The sequence below is a fragment of the Suricata suricatta genome, chromosome 5, assembly GCF_006229205.1.
Source record: "Suricata suricatta isolate VVHF042 chromosome 5, meerkat_22Aug2017_6uvM2_HiC, whole genome shotgun sequence".
NCBI lineage: Eukaryota > Metazoa > Chordata > Mammalia > Carnivora > Herpestidae > Suricata > Suricata suricatta.
Window position 1 is genome coordinate 112,769,955 of NC_043704.1, and position 20,452 is coordinate 112,790,406.

A 20,452-nucleotide genomic window follows, 5' to 3' on the forward strand; every position below is an offset into this window, starting at 1 on the left:
GGGCGGATTTTGTCCCCCAAGAGTATATGCTCTAGATTAACAGGCCACCTGAGGGCTCACCAAATTTAAATCTGATACTATATTATAATATGCATATTCATAAAAAAAGAGGAGTTTTTACTTACCTGTAATTTTGAAAGGTCTTCTGTATAACTTTTATCCGCTAAGAAATCAGATGATATTAAGACATTAACCCATGGATAGATTAAGCCATAATGACTACAGGCATTTATCTAAAATGTAGAAGAAATATAAACAAAGTACAATAAAACAAGATTCTCTTCATCCATTCAAAAAAAGCAAGAGGTTGCTAATCATCTGTCACATCACAGAATTAGGTATATACTTTCCTGGGAATGTGAACAAAAGTCTCTTATTCTAAAACTCTTTATTGCCCTAGAAAAGTTTCAGACTTGCTGCTGCTCACTGAATAAAACTACACCAAAAATAAAAAAATATATATGCTAAATATGTCCTTATATTTTACATTTTAAAATATTGCTAAGAAACTCTCTAGCAAAAAAAGCAATACTTCTTTTAAGCCAATTTTACTCAAAAAAATTAACAGTAATATTAGAATTTTTGTTTCTACTACTTTCCTTGGTAGACAAAAGCTCTTCCATAAGTTCTCAAGACAATTTCCATAAAGCCCCCTTATTCCAGAAGTCGGTGACTTCCAGTGAATGATCCACATTAGCCCTGGCATGTATGAGAGGCAAAAAGGACAAGAGGGGGAGGGCCAGGAAGTGGTAGAGTAGAGTAGTTAGCGCTCCCACAAGGCCTCCAGTATAGCTCTTGTGTGTGCAGCTGACAGGAAATGAGTCCGGTATGGGTCTCCCTCCCACAAGCCTTCTGTAGTTCCTCTCCAGTCAGGGAGGTCTGCAGATGTGTCTTTTCTGATGTTCTACTTTGTAAATATCCCCCCAGGGAGTATAGACGTATTTGGGGGAAGCCCCTCCCCCCTGCTTTGTCTAACGAGGCACCACTGCAAGCAAGTAATATAGGAGCAGTAGGGGGCATTCTTCATAACAAAATTATTTTAAATGTAAACAACTAGGGGCACTTGGGTAGCTCAGTAGGTTGAGTGACTTCAGCTCAGGTCATGATCTCACAGTTTGTGAGTTCGAGCCTTGCATTAGGCTCTGTGCTGACAGCTTAGAGCCTGGAGCCTGCTTCAGACTCTGTCTCCCTCTCTCTCTCTCTCTGTCTCTCACTCTTAAAAATAAAAATTAAAAAGAATATTAAAAAACCCGTTATATATAAGCAATGTTATTCATGGACAAATTTTAAGGGTATTTTTAATGACTGCTTAAAAAAAAGATACCTGGTACTATAAATTAGGTTTGATTCTAAGCCATTAAAAATAACAAGGTATATTACTATAATGTGTAATATACAAGTTTCATTTAACATATTATTCTGTTCTCTCACCAGATCCTCTGATGTTCGCAATGGTGTGGTGTCAGGGGGCTGCATCTTGGACAATCTCCAGATGTACTGTGATGTGAGCTTGAAAAAGAGCTCCTGGAGAACCACGTCTGGGAGACCGGCCACGAGCTGAGCTTCCCAAAGGTCTACCAAGAGCTGAGGAATCGTGTCTTTGTCCTTACCACAAAGCACCTTGAAGATAGTGAGATAAGCCCCCACATCCCACATCAGTATAGTATTGATCAAGTTACAACTAGTCTGAGTAATACTCCATCATGTGGGCCATGCATTTAATGATTTATCATTAGCATTAGTGCGATGGCAGAGTAGATTGAGACATTTGAATAGAAAACAGATTCTAGGTTGCATGAGTGGAATTTTTCTACATATGTTCTTTTAATCTGTACTTGTATAAATTTGTTATGTGTAAGTATGGTTTTTTTTTTCAATAAACAAAGGGAACCCCAGTCTCTTATTCCACTTCTCGTCCCCCACCAGTTTTATTAGGCTGCATTCAGAGCCATTACATTTTCAAAGTGACAAACCTTAAAGAAGGAATCTGCTTCCTCAATTCCAATTTTGTTGTTCTTCTGTAAGCCCAGAACTGAGGCCACGAGCAGTCCGGGCTGAATGTCCTTCAAGTGCACTGCAAGTTCAGTTGGAACAATCTGTCCCCTTCTCTGCTGAATCAGTAGCCGAGGTTCCAGGATAAAGCCACATACCAACTTCATCTTCAGATAAACAAGAAACTTAGGATCAAAATGTACACTGGATTCATCTTGAAAATAATGCCAGTACATTCAAGATTCATGGTTAACCTTGAATTTCAGTATCTATTTTTTTCTTTAACTACAAAATTCTCACTCTAAGAAGGGCATCATTGTTAAATGTCTTTAAAGAAGCTATTAATATTTAATTCAGCATCAGGATATCCTACTTTTGTAGAGAGCTTTTTATGTGTCTACTTGATTTAAAAATAATATACCTTAAGTTTTTTTCAAAATTATGGAAAGAAGATTCCTCTTTCTAAAATTCTACTCTTCAAAGCAGAGGATACCTCAACATTGACTCGCTCTCTTCATTACAAACAATATATCATTTGTGCAGCAAAAAAGCACTTCTGCTCTCTTGTTTTAGAAACTAAAATCATACCGTGGACATCTGACCACAGGCAACACAACAGGACAGGAGCACAGGAGCGGAGCCAGATTGTCTGCTTCAAATTCTGGCTCAACCACTCACCAGCTACGTGATTTTGGACAACATATTCATTCTTTCTTTGTCTTAGTTCCCTCATCTGTATAATAGGTGTAATAATAACATCTAACTTAGAGCATTGTTGCAAGAATTAAATAAGATAACATCTGCAATGGGCTACAACTAGGTGACTACTACTACTAGATTCCCAAGGCTTATGGCTAAGAGCCCACTTGCTGTACTTGAATACCCATCAGTTTGTTCTGTTTCAGTGGACATACGATATCCCTCACACTAGATCGCACTGTTAGCTTGGGGCACATCTTGCATATTCTTCAGTACCAAGTGCTGTGCTCTGAACGTGCCTGACACAAAGTTGAAAGATCTTTGGGTACCCATTGCTACCATTTACCATTCTTATTTCTTTTTTATTTGCCAGATCCAAAGCCCAAGCACTTCCGCTTCGGGTTACTTCTTTTCTAGCATTAAGTCTATTTTCCTTTATGACTGAGAAAAAATGAACTGGACAGAAGCCAGAAGAAAGCTAAACACCTCAGGACTACTGGGTCCTGTTTCAGCCTGCTGGTAGTACCAAGCTGGACACTGTACCTCTGGATAGCTTTGCATTTCATTTCTGTGCATGTCAAGATCTCCCATTTTCAGAGCCATTGCTGCTTTGGTCAATGTCACTAAGATCGATGAGAACCCAGAAGTATCCAGCTTGCTCAGATAGCTCATGGCAGTTACCGGATTAATATTCTTCATAGAAGGACTACAGAGAACATGGGGCAGTTGTCTTGGCTCGGCCTCATGGAACATCTGAACCACTTTTGCTGCTAATTCCTTTGGTGAGCATGAATAAGAAATAAAAAGTCAGTTAGCCAATGGAGAACAACAAAATCAGCAAAAAAAAGAAAAAAAAAGAGAAAAAAAGCCAAGATAGAAACATTCCAAAGAAGACAAAATTATATGTATTACATTTGGATTTAAAAAAGACAGAGTGCAAGGTGATACTGTGGCAGACTTGAGATGACATGAAGTGATCTCTTTGCTGAGTTGTAATGAAGAAAAAGCAACAAAAATATGTACCAAGGTGGGGCGCCTGGGTGGCTCAGTTGGTTAAGCATCCAACTTCAGCTCAGGTTCATGATCTCAGTTTGTGAGTTCGAGCCCCACATCGGACTCTGTGCTGACAGCTCAGAGCCTGGAGCCTGTTTTGGATTCTGTGCTTCCCTCTCTCTTAGCCCCAACCCTGCTCATGCTCTGTCTCTGTCTCTCTCTGTTTCTCTCTGTCTCTCTCTTTCTCAAAAATGAATAAACATTAAAAAATTAAAAAAAAGAGAAAATATGTACCAAGTTGTAGCTAGCACTAGCATAGCAAATTCTAACAAGAGGTTAAAAGAAAATAAATATTTGATTAAATTACACTTAAAAGTCCATTATAAAAGATTGCAGCTTAACACAAAATATACTTAATGAGGGAACTTATATGAGAAAATTTCACTTATCTCAAAACCTTAAAACATTTGGTATCATAATGACCAGCTTTGCATATTTGTATTCAATTCTTTTTAAAAATACATGACCAGTTAAAAATAAGCCTTAAAGAATGTCTTCAGGTCACTGGCCTGGGATTTCCTAAGTGAAGCTTCAGACACTTGGGAGAGTAGGGGAAGTAGGTTGTGCAAAGGGCTGCAGATGAGAAGGAGGGCAAGTCCCTGGGCCCAGGTCATTCTTCTAAAGCCCCTGTCACACTGGGCAGGTCACTCAACCACAATGCACCACATTCCCCCACCTATATAATGAGAAAGAGGGGAAGGTGATGATAAGCTCTTTCCCAAGCTACCATTCTAGGATTATTAATGAAGACAAGGACACATTCATGACCTTTTTAGGAAAAGAAGAATATAATACCAAAGAAAAATATTTGGAACTTGATTTCTAAACAGTATAACATAAAATAAATTGCTAAAATGAAAAGTTAGGAATTTTAGCTATAACTGAGTAGAAAACTCTTATTCACTTCACTTAATTCTTCATCCAGGTTTTCATAGAGTGAATGATTAATGTAGAAGATTAATCCCCTCTCGTATTTCTGCAATCCAGCCTCCAGTGGCCAGTCTGCTCGGGTTAAAACTTCAGCCATAGACAAACCAGACATCTTATAGTATGGCAAGGCAAGGTGGGAATGCTGGGTGTCAAGCCTAAAGAGGAAGGAAGCAAAAAACCCCCTTAAATCTGTCACTCTTAAGCTTGGACGTCTAACATATTTGATAATAATACAGATAATGCTTTCCAGATGACATAAATCTCAAAACACTCTTCTGTTTTTAGTAGTTGGAAGAAGTTCCTAAGGTTTTTTCCGCAAAGTTATTCTAATTAATATAGTATCCTTTTGCATGCTCATAATAAAAAAAGAAAAATAATTCAGAAAGTGAATTTTAATATACAATGTGGCTCTAAAATAATGGTGTTTGACAGACAGGAAAAGTCTATTTTATTAGTTTATACTCATTCCCATGGGTCAAGTAAGACTTTGAAATAATCATATACAAAAAAAATCTATAAAGATCATTCTCAAAAATAAAAACCACTATCCATCCCAGTCTCTTCCTGAAATCATAAAAGCACTGACTACTAAGATTAAAGTCACAGACCAACCAGTATCTCTCTCTTAAGCCTAACAGGCAATAAAGAAGAAATAATAGCTGTCTGAGAGATTTTCATGGCCATGAGTGTGTCCAGAAAGCCTGAAAGAAACTTAATTCTTAAATTAAGTGGAGGGAGACTCATGAACTCAAGATTCATTGTTCATCTAATAAACTATAATTCCTAGGGGTGCCGAGTGGCTCAGTGGGTTAAGGGTCCAACTCTTGATTTTGGCTCGGGTCATGATCTCACGGCTCATGAGTTCAAGCCCCACATTGGGCTCTGTGCCTACCTGGGATTCTCTCCCTCTCTCTCTCTGCCCCTCCTCCACTCATGCTGTCTCTGTTTCTCTCACTCTCAAAAAAAAAAACAAACTATTTTTTAATTGTTTTTTTAAATAAATAAAAAATTTGTAATTCCTTGAAGGCAGGAAACAGCCATGTTCATTTCAGGAACTCTAAGCTTAGCCTAGTACCTGGCACATAATATGTGCTCAACAAATGCTTGTGAAATGAATGAATAAAGGAACCATGTCCCCTCCTGCCTTCTCCCATTCATCAAGTAGGTACTGGAGATGGAAAAGCTAGTAAGTACACCCAAAGCTCAAGATGGCTTCTTTAACAAGTTTCCAAGAGGCATCACCAACCTGCTATAGCAGTCTCCAAGGTGCCCACAGCTTTCTTTAAATGCTTCTAAAAGCTCTGCTTTTTCTCCAGGTTCCAACTGACTGGCATCCATCAGGGCGGCCCTCACTAACAGATGAGCCTCGCTAAGAAGGTGGATGCAGCTCTGGGTCCTTGCAGTCTTGTAGGTATTACTGTAGTCTACCTGAAACAGAAAACGCCACAGCTAATCTCACTGCAGAAATGCAGCCAAAATTTCCTGGTTCTTAAGAATATCTATAGATTTCGTTAGTAATGGACACATTAAATCCTAAAAGCTGAAGAGTGGTTATTTATCATTCTGACAGGGCCTGGCTGAAATGTTCTCTTCCCTCATAATCCCTGAGCCAGGTTCATACATACAGGATTGTAAACACTCCTTTGTTAGACAGTGCTAATCATTATCACAAATAATACTGCAATACTAATAATACTGTTAGCTTGGCAGTAATTGATCACAGGTTGCTAAGGCCAACAAACATACGTGAAATGTTAACTTTTTAAGTTCTGTGATTTAAATCTTTCTCATGTTTAGACTGAGTATCCTTCCTTTATTGTAGTTTCAGTGGGTAAATTTAGGTTCCACTATATGTATTTCTGTGGCTCACAGTGGGCTGATTAAAATTGCTAGTTCATCTGACTCTATCAGTATTTTCTGACTCCAGTAAGCAAATCATCTAGATGAAGTCCAAGACTTTTAATTAAGCAAATTTAAAAGGACAGGGCAAAGCTGATATAATTATCAGCATTAAAATGCCAAGGACAAATCAGGCAAAATAAAAATTAACATCACCAGTGAAGGCATGGATATCATGTGCTTCCTGATGTAACACCCTGAAGAAGATACAACATTACCTCTGCCATATTCTGGATGTGAATGAGAATATATAGCCTGAATCTAACAAGAAAAAATAATTAAAAAATTTTAAAGGTAGAGGGGCAAAAATTTATTTTCAAAAATATCTATGCCGTAACAAATAAAGGCTATTACATTATTTTTGGATTAAAGGAAGCTAAAGAGACATGACAATTAAATGTACTACCTAATAGACTAGGCCCTCTACTAAAGAAGGGAAATATTATTAGGTCATTACTGAGTCAACTGACAAAATTAGAATATGTGTCATGTTAAATATAGTGAAGCATATGACTGTGCTGTGGTGATGCAAACAAATCTCCTGATTCTTAGGAAACACACCATGAGGTATTTAGGGGCATTAGGCTATCGTGCATGCAATTTACCTTCCAATGGATGGGTGTGTGTGTGTGTGTGTGTGTGTGTGTGTGTGTGTGTGTTTAGAAAGTACAAGAGTACAAAAAGAGAGAGAGAAGCAAAAGGGGTAAAATGTTGACTATGGGTGAATGTGTGTAGAGAATATACATGGTTTCATTTCTGCTATTCTTATCCTTGCAACTTTTCTGTAAGTTTGAAATTATTTCAAAACAAAGAGTTTAAAAAATTGCCACTAATGAGCAGGCAGCTGTCACTCTTAAAAAAGGAGTGAGATACTCTCTCTGGGCCCCTATCCCAGGACAATGCTCAGATGCTGCAGGACCCTGGGATAATCTGCTCATATTTCAAGAAGAGAGAGACAGGGAAAGATGATCTAAGACTTCTTTCAGCTTCATTTCCTGGTTCTCGCTGCTAGGTTCAAAGTAAAGGTCAAAGGCTATTTATGTTTAGACTGGTTAATCAATCCTCTTAGGGTGAGTATGAATAAGGAAGTCTTATTTTGGTGAAGGGGATTTCTACTGGCTCCTGAGATGTCAAAAGCCATGAAAGTGAGAAGGTGAAGAGAGATACACACTCTACTGTCAGACAGAGCCTGGAAGCTGCTTGGCTGTGGCCTTCTGAATGTGTGATAATTAGAATCTATGTCTAGCCAAGAATTGCACTCTAAATTTCTACAAATAAGAACTGGAAGTCTGAAAGGAGTACCATTTCTCTGTACAGTTGTACTGGTGAGATCGTATCCACAACATACAAATTCCACCCAGCCTCAGCTACAGGAGGTGTTTTAAGCTTAACAGTCGTTCCTTTTCTAGAGCTAAAGGCAAAACAAAGGACAAGAATTGAAAGGTAAGACACAGCATTAATAAATGGCAATTTTAAATGGTAGATATGAGATACCTGAAATGAAATAATTCTGAAATCATTTTCATTTACTATTTTCTTCAGTGATTCACTGTACAGTTGATTTTTATAGAACATTCGATCTACATGTAGTTCACAATGCTACATAGGCCTACAGCATTTAATATTCTATGGCTCTCCTGTATCGATAAGCCCATTGCTTCTAATTTACTCCACAAAAAGTCATAAATGGGCAAGAAGCCTAAAGAACAGGCAAGACCTGTCAAGAAGAAGAGAGGCTCGGCTGTGAAAGTCCCTGTGCCCAGTACCTCTCTGGCATATGGCCTTCGTGAGTCCAGCACGTCTTCTGCCACAAATCTAAGCAGCCGCTCCAACAGAGCCATAGGCCAAATACTCAGGGCTGCTGGGAAAAGGCAGAAGACACATACAACCGTGGGTCTGCTTCAAGCACTATCTTATCTCTTGCTTTCACTATGTGATGCATTTGCTTTAGTATACAGTCTTTTTAAAATGTAAACCTCTGACCTAATAAACTTCCAAATAAATCAGGATTTAAAAAAAAATCATTTAAAGGTAGAATATTTTAAAAATGTCAAATGTGCAAGACTACAAGATGTTTTTCCTCTTGTCAGAAAGCTTTTACAGTCAGTCTCAGACCATTCTGTGCACACTCTAAGTGACCCGTTACCCAAAATCAACCTCTGATTATTCCTGTTGGTGGGACAAAGCAGAGGCGAAAAAATTTGAAAAAGCAAACACTTAGGTTAAAAACAAAAACTGGCATTTGGCTGGAAATACAGCTCTTCCTCAACTTACAATGAGGTTACATCTCAATAAACGCATGTAAACTGGAAATATCATACGTCAAATACACTTAAGCTGGTGTATCAGAGCTTAGGCTAGCCTATTTTAATCTTGCTCAGAACACTGACATTAGCAATCATGTAACAAAGTCTATTTTATAATAAAGTGTTGACCATCTCATGTAATTTATTGAATACTGTACTGAAAGTGAAAAACAGAACGGTCGTATGGTTGAGAATGGATGTAAGTGTACAGGTGTTCACCCTGGTGATCACACGGCTGCCTGGGAGCTGCTGCTCTCCCTGCCCAGCACCGTGAAAGGATATCATACCACATGTTGCTAGGCAGAAAAAAATCCAACACAAAAATCCAAAAAAATCAAAATTTGAAGTACAGTGTCTACTAAATGGGCATTGCGTGCAACTCCAGCACAAAGTCAGAAAAACTGCAAGTCAAACTATCGTTAACACATCTGTACAATACATGCTTCTCTTCCTGCAGGCAGATTTCTTCCCTGATTAAATTATGCAAAAGGAAATGTACAAAAATAACAATAATCATCTCATCCCTACCACTAAGTTCATAGGATAGATCATGCTGAACAGAAGCATAACTAGTCTGGAATTAAACATTCTATTCCAAACAGCGTAAAAGCCAGAGACCCAAGAGTCAACCAGAGATTAGTGTTATCAAAATGCAATTTAACTTTAGGATAGATCAGCACGGGCCTATACATCATGAATGTGCTTTAAGGTAAGAGATGTGTTATTAATTTCTTTTGAATTTAAATACAGAAAATAATATTTGGATAAGAAATGTAAACATTGAAAGGTCAAAGAAAAAAGTAATAAAGAGCCTTGTAGTTTGGATTAGCATTTGAGGCTCTGTCTTTTCTGTTAATTACACCAAAAATCATGTTCTTTAACTTATCTAAAATACCATAGATTTTTATTGAAACTATTTTATAATTCATTTTCTTCTAAAATTCCAAGGTCAATTATAAAGGGTATTATGGAGATCATTAGAACTATCTTTTCTTTCTCTGGAAGAAGAAAAAAAAACCATAGCAAACCATCTAATCACTCAAAGTTTTGATTTCTAAAAAGTTAAACTAGAACACACAAAATATACCAGTAACAGTTCACTCCAGAAACTTTGGCAGGAATGTATGGAGGTGAGCGGAAGCTTACAGGAGCCTCTTGGATGGTTCTCTTGTCTCTGGAATGGCCTCAGGGTCTGCCTTGGTCAAAAGTATGAGGTGGTTTTTAAAGTGACACATGGCTTTCAAGCCTATGAAAAGCTGTATTCTTAAAGCACAGACATCCATAGTGACAGGTGGGCAAGCCTAGTAAAGAAAAAAAAAATCACAACTTTAACCAAGGAATAAAGGTACGTGAACTTTAATTTTCAGAAATCAGTCTGTTTATTTGATAAAATCCTGCCTAAACTTGCGTAACCCACTACCTACCTATTCCATATGTGCCTGCCAAAGATCTCCTCAGTATTTGCTGACTGAGTGAAGGCAGACAGAGGTGCACTTGAGCCCTCCCAGCTGTGAGAACTCCTTGGTAAGCTGTGGCTTACAGAGTGGCTCCAGGGATGCCGCTGTGGGCTGGTAACCTGCCACAGGAGAAACCCCCACTACCGGTGGGCTGGTTGGGGGAAATGCCAAATGTGGTTTCCAGGAAAACTCAGGTGCTATAAAAGGTCATTCTCCTGAACAGACAGAACATAACTGGTTTCTTAGTGGATGGGTGTGTATAAGAGCAATGCTTGCATGTTCAGAAGGCCCCTGGCTTTACTCTTTAGGTGTGAACATTGCCTAGAATGGATGACAGGCTGGGTGTGTCAGGTAAGCTGGAGGAAATCCTGGACCAGGAGCCACGAGGCTCCTGTCCCTGTAAGGGAGCATCAGTTCAAGTAAAATGGATAAGATCATAGAAGGGCTGCCTCTGGGAGCTCACAAAATGATGCTGCCACGCCTGTGCCCTCTCTCACACTAACACTGTTTTGATTCTGAGCTCATCTTCATTGTCCTTTTGTACAAAGTGACTGCGGAAACACCTCCAACTATTTTTTTCATTCCTAAGGATAGATAAGATGGCCTCAGCTAGTGCTGAGGAGCTGGAATCTCAGAGGAAAGGGAGGTAAGATGTGCACTCTGGACCAAATTCTGAGGCTGTGAAATCTTTCTCAGACACCAGAGCTCCCTAAGTCTGAGTTAGCAAGAGGGCTAAATGTGTGCTTGTTCGGGTGGTATCTAGGATCTCAGAATGGCAGTGTCGCAGGAAGTGGGGAGCCGTGAGGTGTGACCATCACTGTCCTTCTGTCTGCCACCTTCAAGAGGACTGGCTGCAAGGGCAGTGTCCCCTACCAGCTAGCTGCCCATTTCGCTTATTTTTTTTTATTAAAATTACTTGTTTATTTATTTTGAGAGACAAAGCGAGAGAGAGAGCACACAAGCACGAGTGAAGGAGGGGCAGACAGAGAGGGAGAGAGAGAATCCTAAGCAGGTTCCGTGCTGTCAGTGCAGAGCCCGATGCAAGCTTGAACTCACCAACTGTGAGATCATGACCTGAGTCAGAAACAAGAGTCAGATGCTTAAGTGACTGAGCCCCCCAGCCCCCCTGTCCATTTCTCTTCTAATCTCCCTTCTTCTCTTCCTTGTTCCTTCCCTGTGGTTTTAGGAGACTCTGAGAAGACCTGGAACATGATTTAATTTCAAATGCAGATTGATCCTACCTCAATCTATTATGCACTTCTCACTCCAGCATCACCACTTATGTAAGCCTATGTTTTTCTGAGGTGTGAAAAACAGAAAACAAAAACGCAAAGCAAGGTTTGGGGAGAAGCAAGGGACAAAAAATCTATCAGTTTTCCATTTTTACTAAGGAAATAAACTTTATTTCTAAAATATGCTCTTAAAAAGGCTATGTGTGTATCTTAAACATAGGCAGAAAGGCATGGGAAAGCTGTGATTCTGGTTTCTTAGGAGGTTGAAGGTAGGCAGTATGCCTGGTCAGCAACAGAAAGCTACAGGCAGGCCATGGCATGAAAGAGTCTCAGATCACATAAAATGCTATTACATATCACAATTGGAGTGACAATGATAGGGGTAGAGGTCCTCAGACACATTAAGCACTATAAAGTTCTGGCTTGTCAACATAACCATCATGATTGAACACTTATTTTTCCAGGAAAAGGTGTTCGAGGTGCCAGATAGTTATTATCTATCTATCTATCTATCTACCTACTTACCTACCTACCTACCTACCTACCTACCTACCTACCTACCTATCATCTATCTAATTTGGGAGTTTCCTATAGCATGTAGCTTCATAACAAACAAGTAGCTTATACCTCAAAGGTGAAAGAGAATATGATGATATCACATGAATGATCAGTACATTTCTGAGAACAGAAATTCAGGGTCAGAAAATACAGAATTTCGGGGCACCTGGGTGGCTCAGCTGGTTAAGCATCCAACTCTTGATCTTGGCTCAGGTCAGAGTCTCATGGTTTGTGAGATGGAGACCCACATCAGACTCTGTGCTCAGACAGTGTGGAGCCTGCTTGAGATTCTCTTCTTCCCTCTCTCTGCTCCTCTCCTGCTCTCTCTCTCAAAATAAATTAATAAACTTTAAAAAAAAGGAAATATAGAATTTTATCATAAAATTACCTACATTTATTTTGTAGTCAAGAGCTTTGCAGAGACTAAACATGTGACTTCTTACTAAAAATGAGGTTAATGATCTAGCACATTAACTCTTAGATTAAGACTACACAAATACATTATAGGCATATCTGATAATAGTATAAATAAATCATTTTAGTGCATTTGTAGTCTTGAACACACTGATTTCTGTACTGTTTTGTTAATAGCTATGTACCACTGCTACCATTGTTTCCATGAGAAAAGAATAAAATTGTAGTATACTATAGTTGTGAGGTACTCTCTCTGAAGTTACACTAAACATATTCTTTACCAAACTTTAAAAACTATGCACTATACCTAAATTCCAAGTGAAATGTTTTCAAAGTAATATCAAAAATTGTCATTTAAACCATGAATCACAAAATGTTTACTATTTTACGTCCAAAAGGTCTAGTTCAATAAACAAAAGCCTAAGAGCTCAAATGTTCACCCACTTTGACCCAAGAGCAAATCTGCAAGCATTCACATCTTCCTTTTTGACCTAAAGGTTTTGCTGTGGCCATAAACCAGTTCTAACCTTCAGGGTGGTGTCCACGTATGGGTCCTCTTCACGCGCTGCCGCCGCACTGCACCGCACTGTGAAACACTGCAGGTTGTTGCTAAGGAAGAGGAGAGAGACACCACTGAGCAAAACAGAGGCCAGTAACCAACATGCCCATAGTTCAGAGGATTTCACAGAGGAGAATGGAGCAATGGTGGGAGTGAAGGAAGACTCAAGTATTCATCAAATGATTATTGATTCATTAAATCATTCGTGGAGTGATTATTAATAGTCTGCTTCTTAACAAAGAGAGAACCTCAGAATACCACTGAGTGCTTCTAAAACTATATAACTGGTCCTCACCTCACCCCTAGAAATCATTATTTCTAAGAGCTGAATCTAGACATGTACATATCTACAAAGTCCATGTGTGACTCTGCTGTACACTTCTAGTTAAGAACCATGGATCTAGCTCAATATCTCATTTTACAGAAAAAATTATGCCCTAAGGATCTGCCCAATGTACAAAGAGATGACTATCAAAGCCAAGATTAGAACTCAAGTTTCCTGACTACTATCTCTATCCCACTCATCTCAGGATGAAATTGAGCCTGAATTAGGCTATACAACACACTTAGATTTTGCAAACCATATCCAATGGTAGAACTGAAAATTATAGACTATCTGAAGGAATCTTCAAAATTATCCACTCTAGAAGCTCATTTTAAAGATGAAGGCATGGAAGGTTCATGACTGGTCCAAGGCATCTCTGAAGGACAGAGCAAAATTAGATCCCAGGTCTCTCTACTCCTCACACTCCTCTAGTTCTTTCCACAAGTCCAGACACTTCTGCACAGTAAAATGACCCAGGGACCCCACAGTCAGTACATAATGGATGCTTGTTGACTGGTGGATAAATCAACACTCCAATTCTGACATCAAAAATAGTTAAGAGTTCACTTAGAAACTGCTAAAAAAACCTTTATTTTATAATCTTTTTAAAGGGTTTATTTATTTGTGAGAGAGAGAGACAGAACCTGAGTGGGGCAGGGGCAGAGAGTGAAAGAAACACAGAATCCAAGGCAGGCTCCAGGCTCTGACCTGTCACTAAGATCCTGATATGGGGCTCGAACTCATGAACCATGATATCATAACCTGAGCTGAAGTCAGATGCTTAACTAACTGAGCTACCCAGGCACTCCAGTACAAAAACCATCTTGTAGTGAGTTCACAGGAATAATTTTTAAAAACAAAAAGTAGGAGAATTAAAAATGAACTGTGTGGAAATACAAAAAACAAAAAGCACTAACACAAACCTGGCGTTGATCCTAGAAGACATACTTCTTTGATATGGAAGGCATTTCTGACATTTTCACAGTTGGGAGACTGAGCACCAGTCAGGGCACTCTCCCTCTGTGTTTTGGGGGTTTCCACTGTAGTCTCAGGCCACTGCCATCTCTGCCCATTTCCACAAAATGTAGGACATGACCTCTGGAGTCATGACGATAGCCGGAACAGTAGCACCACCACTTAGAAATCAGGAATAGGGAGTTATTCCCTATTCAGGAAATGGGAAATCAGCACCAGGAAGTAAAATGAAATAGAGGGGGGACTTTGAGACGGTGAGAAGCAAACAAGCACCTGTGGTAAGGCCAGAATGACAGGTGAGAGTACCTATGACCATAGAGATAAATGACTGCTCGGGTCCGGAGATAAAAAGGCTGGTCCTCCGACTCACCTCCACCTACGGTAATCCTGCTGTTGGCTATTGCTGGACTACTAAGCAGAAGTATAAGAGAAGAATGAAGGGAACTGAAATGTGCTGGTGTGGAAACACGTCCAGGATGTGCTATAAGTGAAGCCGCAAGGTGCTGTACAGTGGACATCATATGATCCACTTCCATAAAAAACAAACCATAGTACTAAACGTACTGTTTTGTTTTTTTTTAAAGTTGGATGAATATACACCAATTGTTGACATGGTTGACTCTGAGGAGTAGGATTCTGGGGGGCTGGGGAGCTTTCCCATTTATATAAGGATGACATTTTTCATGATTTTATATTGTGCTTAGTTTCTTTCTTTTTTTTTTTAATGTTTATTTTTAAAAGAGAGAAAGAGCACGAACAGGGGAGGAGGAAAGAGAGAGGGAGACACAGAATCCGAAGCAGGGTCCAGGCTTTGAGCTGTCAGCACAGAGCGAGACGTTGGGCTCGGACTCACAAGTGGTAAGATCATGACCTGAGCCAAAGTCAGATGCTTAACCAACTGAGCCACCCAGGCACTAAAAAATTTTTTCTGTTGCTTTTTTTTTTCCAACATACCAGTCTTCAAGAAACTTTTCAAGATGAACTTATAAATCAAGATATATCTAAAATACATATCTTTTGGGTAAAATAGTATGTAAAAATAAGTTCAACAGTATAGGATTTCAAAAATAGGCATGGGGATCCTCATTAAGAATGTAAATTTAGGGGCCCCTGGGTGGCTCAGTTTGGTTTGGTATCTGACTTTACATCTACACAATCGGATAGAGATGATAGTCTTTTTGTATCAATATTTTGGGACAGAAATTAATATTTTATTTCTTTCTCCCTCTAGTTTTTCTTTAGTTTCTAAGATGGTGTAGTTTCCTAGGTTCTTTTGCATCCTTGAGGATCCTTCTATTCCTTCTCTCACTTTCTGAACATGACCGTCACCAGAGTTTATTTTTCCAACTACTTTTCTCTGCTACACACTCTTGGGGGCAATGATCACTGCTTTGATAATCAGCTCTTTTTTGATGGTAATAAACCATCTACGGTTTCCTCTCTCTTCTAATCTTTGGTCCTGTGTCTAAAAGCCTACTTAACATTCCCCCTTAATATCCCCTAAGCGCCTCAAATGCCTAAACTACACCAGCCTCCATTCTTTCATAAAAGAAGGCCCAGGCAGGGTTTCCCATGGGTCCTCCATTCCCACTCTCCCATTGGACACCAAGTCTTGTCATTTTCTCGCCAAGGCCTCTCCCATCCCTTCTTCCTCGTCCTCTCGCGGCTACTGCCCTGCCCAAATACAGCCCCTTGTTATCCTTGCCTGAAGCATATCAGTAGCTGATTCATCTATGTTCAATCCATCCCCCGTAACGGCCACCACTAATTTTCCTAAAACAATGCTCTTATTATATCACTTTCCTGATCAAAACTTTAAAAGATTCCTTAATTTTCAATCCCTTGAGCTCTCTCTCAAGCATTATTTGTAACACTTCCCTGCATTTCAGCTTCTTCATAGTTAAAGGACGTAACTATGCACAACATAGTGACGAAAATGGAGACTAGCTACCTCCAGGGTTCACTTAGGAAACACACAACAGCATCTCTCCTTACACCAACCAGGTAACAGGAGGAGAAGGCAGCAACCACAATACGAGTGAGCAGCAGAATCTCCAGGTGAGTTCTGTGCTGTCTGAATATACTCTCTGTGGCTTCTGATACTACCATTCAGTTGAAAAAAAATTTTTTAAATCACTGTTCTATGCAATTAATTATTGGATGCTCCCACAAAACGAGACATAGTCTTTGTTACAGTCTTCCCTGTGTCTATAATGACTTTCTCTTTTAATCTACACCTGTCAAATTCTAACTAGCTTCTCTCACTTCATATACAAAAAACTTTCGGTATGACTCAGCCAGAAGTAATTTCCCTCCTTCCAGTGCCTACACCACTTTCACAAAGGCTTAAGACATTTTTCACTGATCTCCTAGTGTCTGTGTCCCATGTATGTGTCTCTGATCTTCTCTTACACTATTGCTTTGGAAAGCAAATGGTGTACCTTATTCACAGTTGCTTGGCTAGAGGGCCCAATGCAGTGGCTTGCACATAATCTAAGCTCATAAAACAGGAAATAGAACCCAAAGCACCAGTTACTGCTGAGAATAAAGGAAATGAGATAAAAATCCTGCTCAGGAACCCAGGTTACATGCCAGCATATCAGGGTAAGGCAACTCAAAAGGCATCTGCCACCAATTAGCCAAATGACCTTGTCCATTCCAACCTCTGTATTATTTCCCCATTTGTACTAACCAAAGGGTGGAATCATGTAGTCTTTCTAGCTCCCTCACAGTTCTAAGCCATTATGAAATAACTCAACTCATATAGAAAGGATATGACAGCAGAGTAAAAAAATTAGGAAATCTGAAAAGAAATCTAGAGTTGTGCTGACTGGCTCCATTGACTTTTCATTAAAATTCTCCATGAAAATTTTTCCTTATGAAGAACTGTATACTTCATTACAAAGACCCCTATCTAATCTAAGAAAATAAAACAAAGGCAAAACCAGAATCCAAACCTTTCACATTGAGAATGTAGATATGGGCCATCAAAAGACAGATATACATCATTTATTTACAGTACTATATATGATTTCACACAATTTTCATTTAAAGATTTGGGAAGCATGTCAGGAATTTACAGAAGAGTAAGTAACTCAAAGGCTGGCAAGTGACGCTGTAACATACCTTGTAATGACATGCAAAAACTGTGGCGTGAGCACTGCCTGCTGAGACTTCTCAGGATACTGGTAAACTGACATCAATTCAACAGATTTGACCACCATGTAGAGATAGCCCACATGAGGTAATGAGAAAAAACAAAAGAGACTCAGCAACTCTTTTTCCTGAGACAATTTTTTTCCATCAGATGTAGGAGAACCTGCATGAAAAAAAAAGGGTGGAAAATACTATGAAACCACTAAATAAAGGGAATCAATAGCTTCACTTTTCAAAGTAAAAATGTCTGTCAGTGGATAACCAAAGAGTTGTTTAGGGAATGCCAGTAAGGAATGGACTCTTTACAGAAGAATGCCAGTAAGAAATGAAAAGGGAGTGATATAATTAAAATATCACCATTTTGCAACCCCTAATAAGTTAACAGATCTAGGTAATAATCATCAATGCTATTAACATCACGAAAAGAGTCAACCAGATACCAGGTACCTTCCAACATGAGTCAGCATGACTTGTGCTACCAAATCATCATCTTCATAATCTTCACCAGCATCATCTAATCAAGACTAAGTCTAGACCGGCATTGTCAAAAGAAATATAACATGAGCCACATATTTAAAGTTTTCTAGTAATCACATTTTAAAAGGTAAAAAGAAACAGGCAAAATTTTAATAATTTATTATATTCATTCAACATATCCATATTACCATTTCAATGAGTAGTCAACAAAAAAACCTGAGATATTTTATATATGTATATATTTCTGTACTAAGTCTTCAAGATATGGTGTGAATTTTACACTTAACACTGTATCTCAATGTTGTCACATTTCAGCGCCCAACAGCAGCAGGTGGCTAATGGCTACCATACTGAATAGTATAGTTTTAGATCTAACTACCAAATCACAGGAAATATTGGAGATATAGGAACATGTTAAATGACTCTGTGGGGAGTCAATCAGCAAAATTCAGATTATGGGAAATTCTATGGCATTAATCCAACTTCTTGCTAAATCGACTGCAAAGAGAAAAAAAGGGAGAAGTTGACCCTCTAGCATGGCAGTGGCCCTGTCTGGTCTCCAGCTTTGTCTAGCAACCCCCTCTTCCTTGCTCTCCTCTCCCCATCTTGCTTCTCTCAGTTCCTCAAATACAAGACCCTCCCTCTACCACAACGCCTTTGTTGCTTCCTCTGCACCATCCCGATCCCCAAGTCAGCCCTGACTCATTCTTCAGATCTTCTTTCTCAGGAAGCCTTCCCTGACCCCTAGCTGAGGTTAATAACTTTGTTACAGGCTCTCAAGGCAGGGTTCTTTTCCCACAGAGCCCTCATTTCAGTGTGTGACTGTATACTCCTTTTTGTGATTGTTCAGTTAACATATGCTCCCACCCACTCCCGAGACCATGAGCTCCATGGGTGCAAGTACTTTGCCTACTATTGTTCACTACTGTTCCCTAGTATTCAGCCCAATACCCAACCCAGTAGGTAGTCGATACATGTTTACTAAAAGAAAGAAAAAACTAACGGAAGGTTATGAACACGTTTAATCAGAATAATATGTATATTGTTCTCTAGGCAATATCCAAAGATGTGAAGCAGGCCAGAACTGAGTATAAAACCCAAGGGCAATTCTCAGTCTTGGCTGCCCATTAGGGTCCAGGGGAGCTTTTAAATACTATTCATGCCCAGGCACCATAGTTGACTAGTTAAGTCAGAACCACCAGCATGTGGAGCCTGGGCATCGGTATTCTTAAAAGCAGCCAAGCAAACCCCATGTGCAGCAAGGCTGAAAACCACTACACTGAACGAATTTCCATTCAGTCCACATTTTCCCACCTTGTTCATAAGGCCATCCTAAGGAGCTCTGCCAAATACCCAGCTAACACTCAGCTAAACCCCAGCTATAAAAAGGCTCCAATTTCCCTTTTTGGGCCAAGTAACAATTTCAAAGACAGAAATGGGTTTTGTCCGTCACGTCCTCTCCATGGCTTCTCCTAGCAGATACAGCTTCCCTTTCCAGTGCTCGCAGGAGCCCTGCTTCGCAGTATTTGCTAAAGAGCTTGTGTAAGGCCCCAGGGAGGCTCAGGAGAAGAACCTGACATATTACCCACAGCAGCCTCTCCTCCCAGCCCAGAGGCTTTTCACCTCACTGCACTGCAGCACTGCCATACTTACCTGTTTGGTAAATGGGTAGCAGCTGAAGTGAGTGCAGCCTGATGTCATCAGATAAGACAAGGGATGAAATATCAGGAGCAAAACGTCTGTGAGTTTAAAGAGAGAGAGAAAGGAGGAGAGATCTAATTTCCGTGTACTTCTAAGCAGGTAATAAATATTAAATGCGTGTGAATAAAAAGCTTTCGAATACTTATAAAGCAGGTGCTGAATGTGGTAATATTTTATGGTTTTATCAGCTAATCCAGTTGACTCCAGTGTAACGGATATTCCAGACTGGCTACTTTTTTCACCAAGAAGTTCCACGGGCTTTTGACAGATAACAAAATCATCCGACTCAAGCTGCAAAGCTTCATTACTGATGCCTTAAAAAATAAAATTTAAGAAAAGAGTTTAATAACTCCAAGTAGTACCTGAATGAAAATTAAATTTCACAACATCCTCCTATCAATTAGACATATAGTAATTTTATTTATATGCACAGACATCTCATATATTTACAAGGCACTATGGTTTCGAAAAGCCTAAGCACTTCCTCATTTATTCCTCACAACTGATAAAGTACAACAGGATATTATCATTTCAATCTTATACATGAGGAAATTGAAACTCAGAGACGGTATTCCTAATCCAAGGTCATTCAACTTGTAAGTCTGAGACCTGGGGCCAGAAACTGCTCCTCAGCTCTTCCACGATTTCTGCTGACAAGTATATACTAAAACACATTGACATGCTATGGAGTAAGATATGGGCAGCCAGATCATAAACCC

At 39.4% G+C, this 20,452-nt stretch overlaps 2 protein-coding genes across 6 annotated transcripts in view; one reads left to right on the forward strand and one right to left on the reverse strand.

The window, feature by feature from the left end:
* Positions 1 to 1,858, forward strand: part of LOC115292146 (ceruloplasmin) — a 65,520-nt gene extending 63,662 nt beyond the window's left edge. Inside the window, exon 20 of the mRNA XM_029940074.1 lies at positions 1,435 to 1,858. The gene's annotated coding sequence lies outside the window, so the exon portion shown is untranslated. The remainder of the gene's footprint in view (positions 1 to 1,434) is intronic.
* The window catches only part of HPS3 (HPS3 biogenesis of lysosomal organelles complex 2 subunit 1), a 42,244-nt gene that overhangs the window by 12,358 nt on the left and 9,434 nt on the right, over positions 1 to 20,452 (reverse strand). For all 5 annotated transcript variants that reach the window (XR_003908821.1, XR_003908822.1, XM_029940079.1 and 2 more), the window contains exons 3-14: positions 19,876 to 20,047; positions 19,686 to 19,771; positions 17,526 to 17,718; positions 13,068 to 13,149; positions 10,026 to 10,180; positions 7,876 to 7,984; positions 5,921 to 6,102; positions 4,649 to 4,829; positions 3,235 to 3,468; positions 1,974 to 2,159; positions 1,432 to 1,620; positions 126 to 233 (exon numbers count right to left, since the gene is read on the reverse strand). Coding sequence is in view for 3 of the 5 variants with exons in the window: in XM_029940079.1 (XP_029795939.1) it covers positions 126 to 233; positions 1,432 to 1,620; positions 1,974 to 2,159; positions 3,235 to 3,468; positions 4,649 to 4,829; positions 5,921 to 6,102; positions 7,876 to 7,984; positions 10,026 to 10,180; positions 13,068 to 13,149; positions 17,526 to 17,718; positions 19,686 to 19,771; positions 19,876 to 20,047 (1,877 nt within the window). In the remaining 2 variants the exon portion in view is untranslated. The remainder of the gene's footprint in view (positions 1 to 125; positions 234 to 1,431; positions 1,621 to 1,973; positions 2,160 to 3,234; positions 3,469 to 4,648; positions 4,830 to 5,920; positions 6,103 to 7,875; positions 7,985 to 10,025; positions 10,181 to 13,067; positions 13,150 to 17,525; positions 17,719 to 19,685; positions 19,772 to 19,875; positions 20,048 to 20,452) is intronic.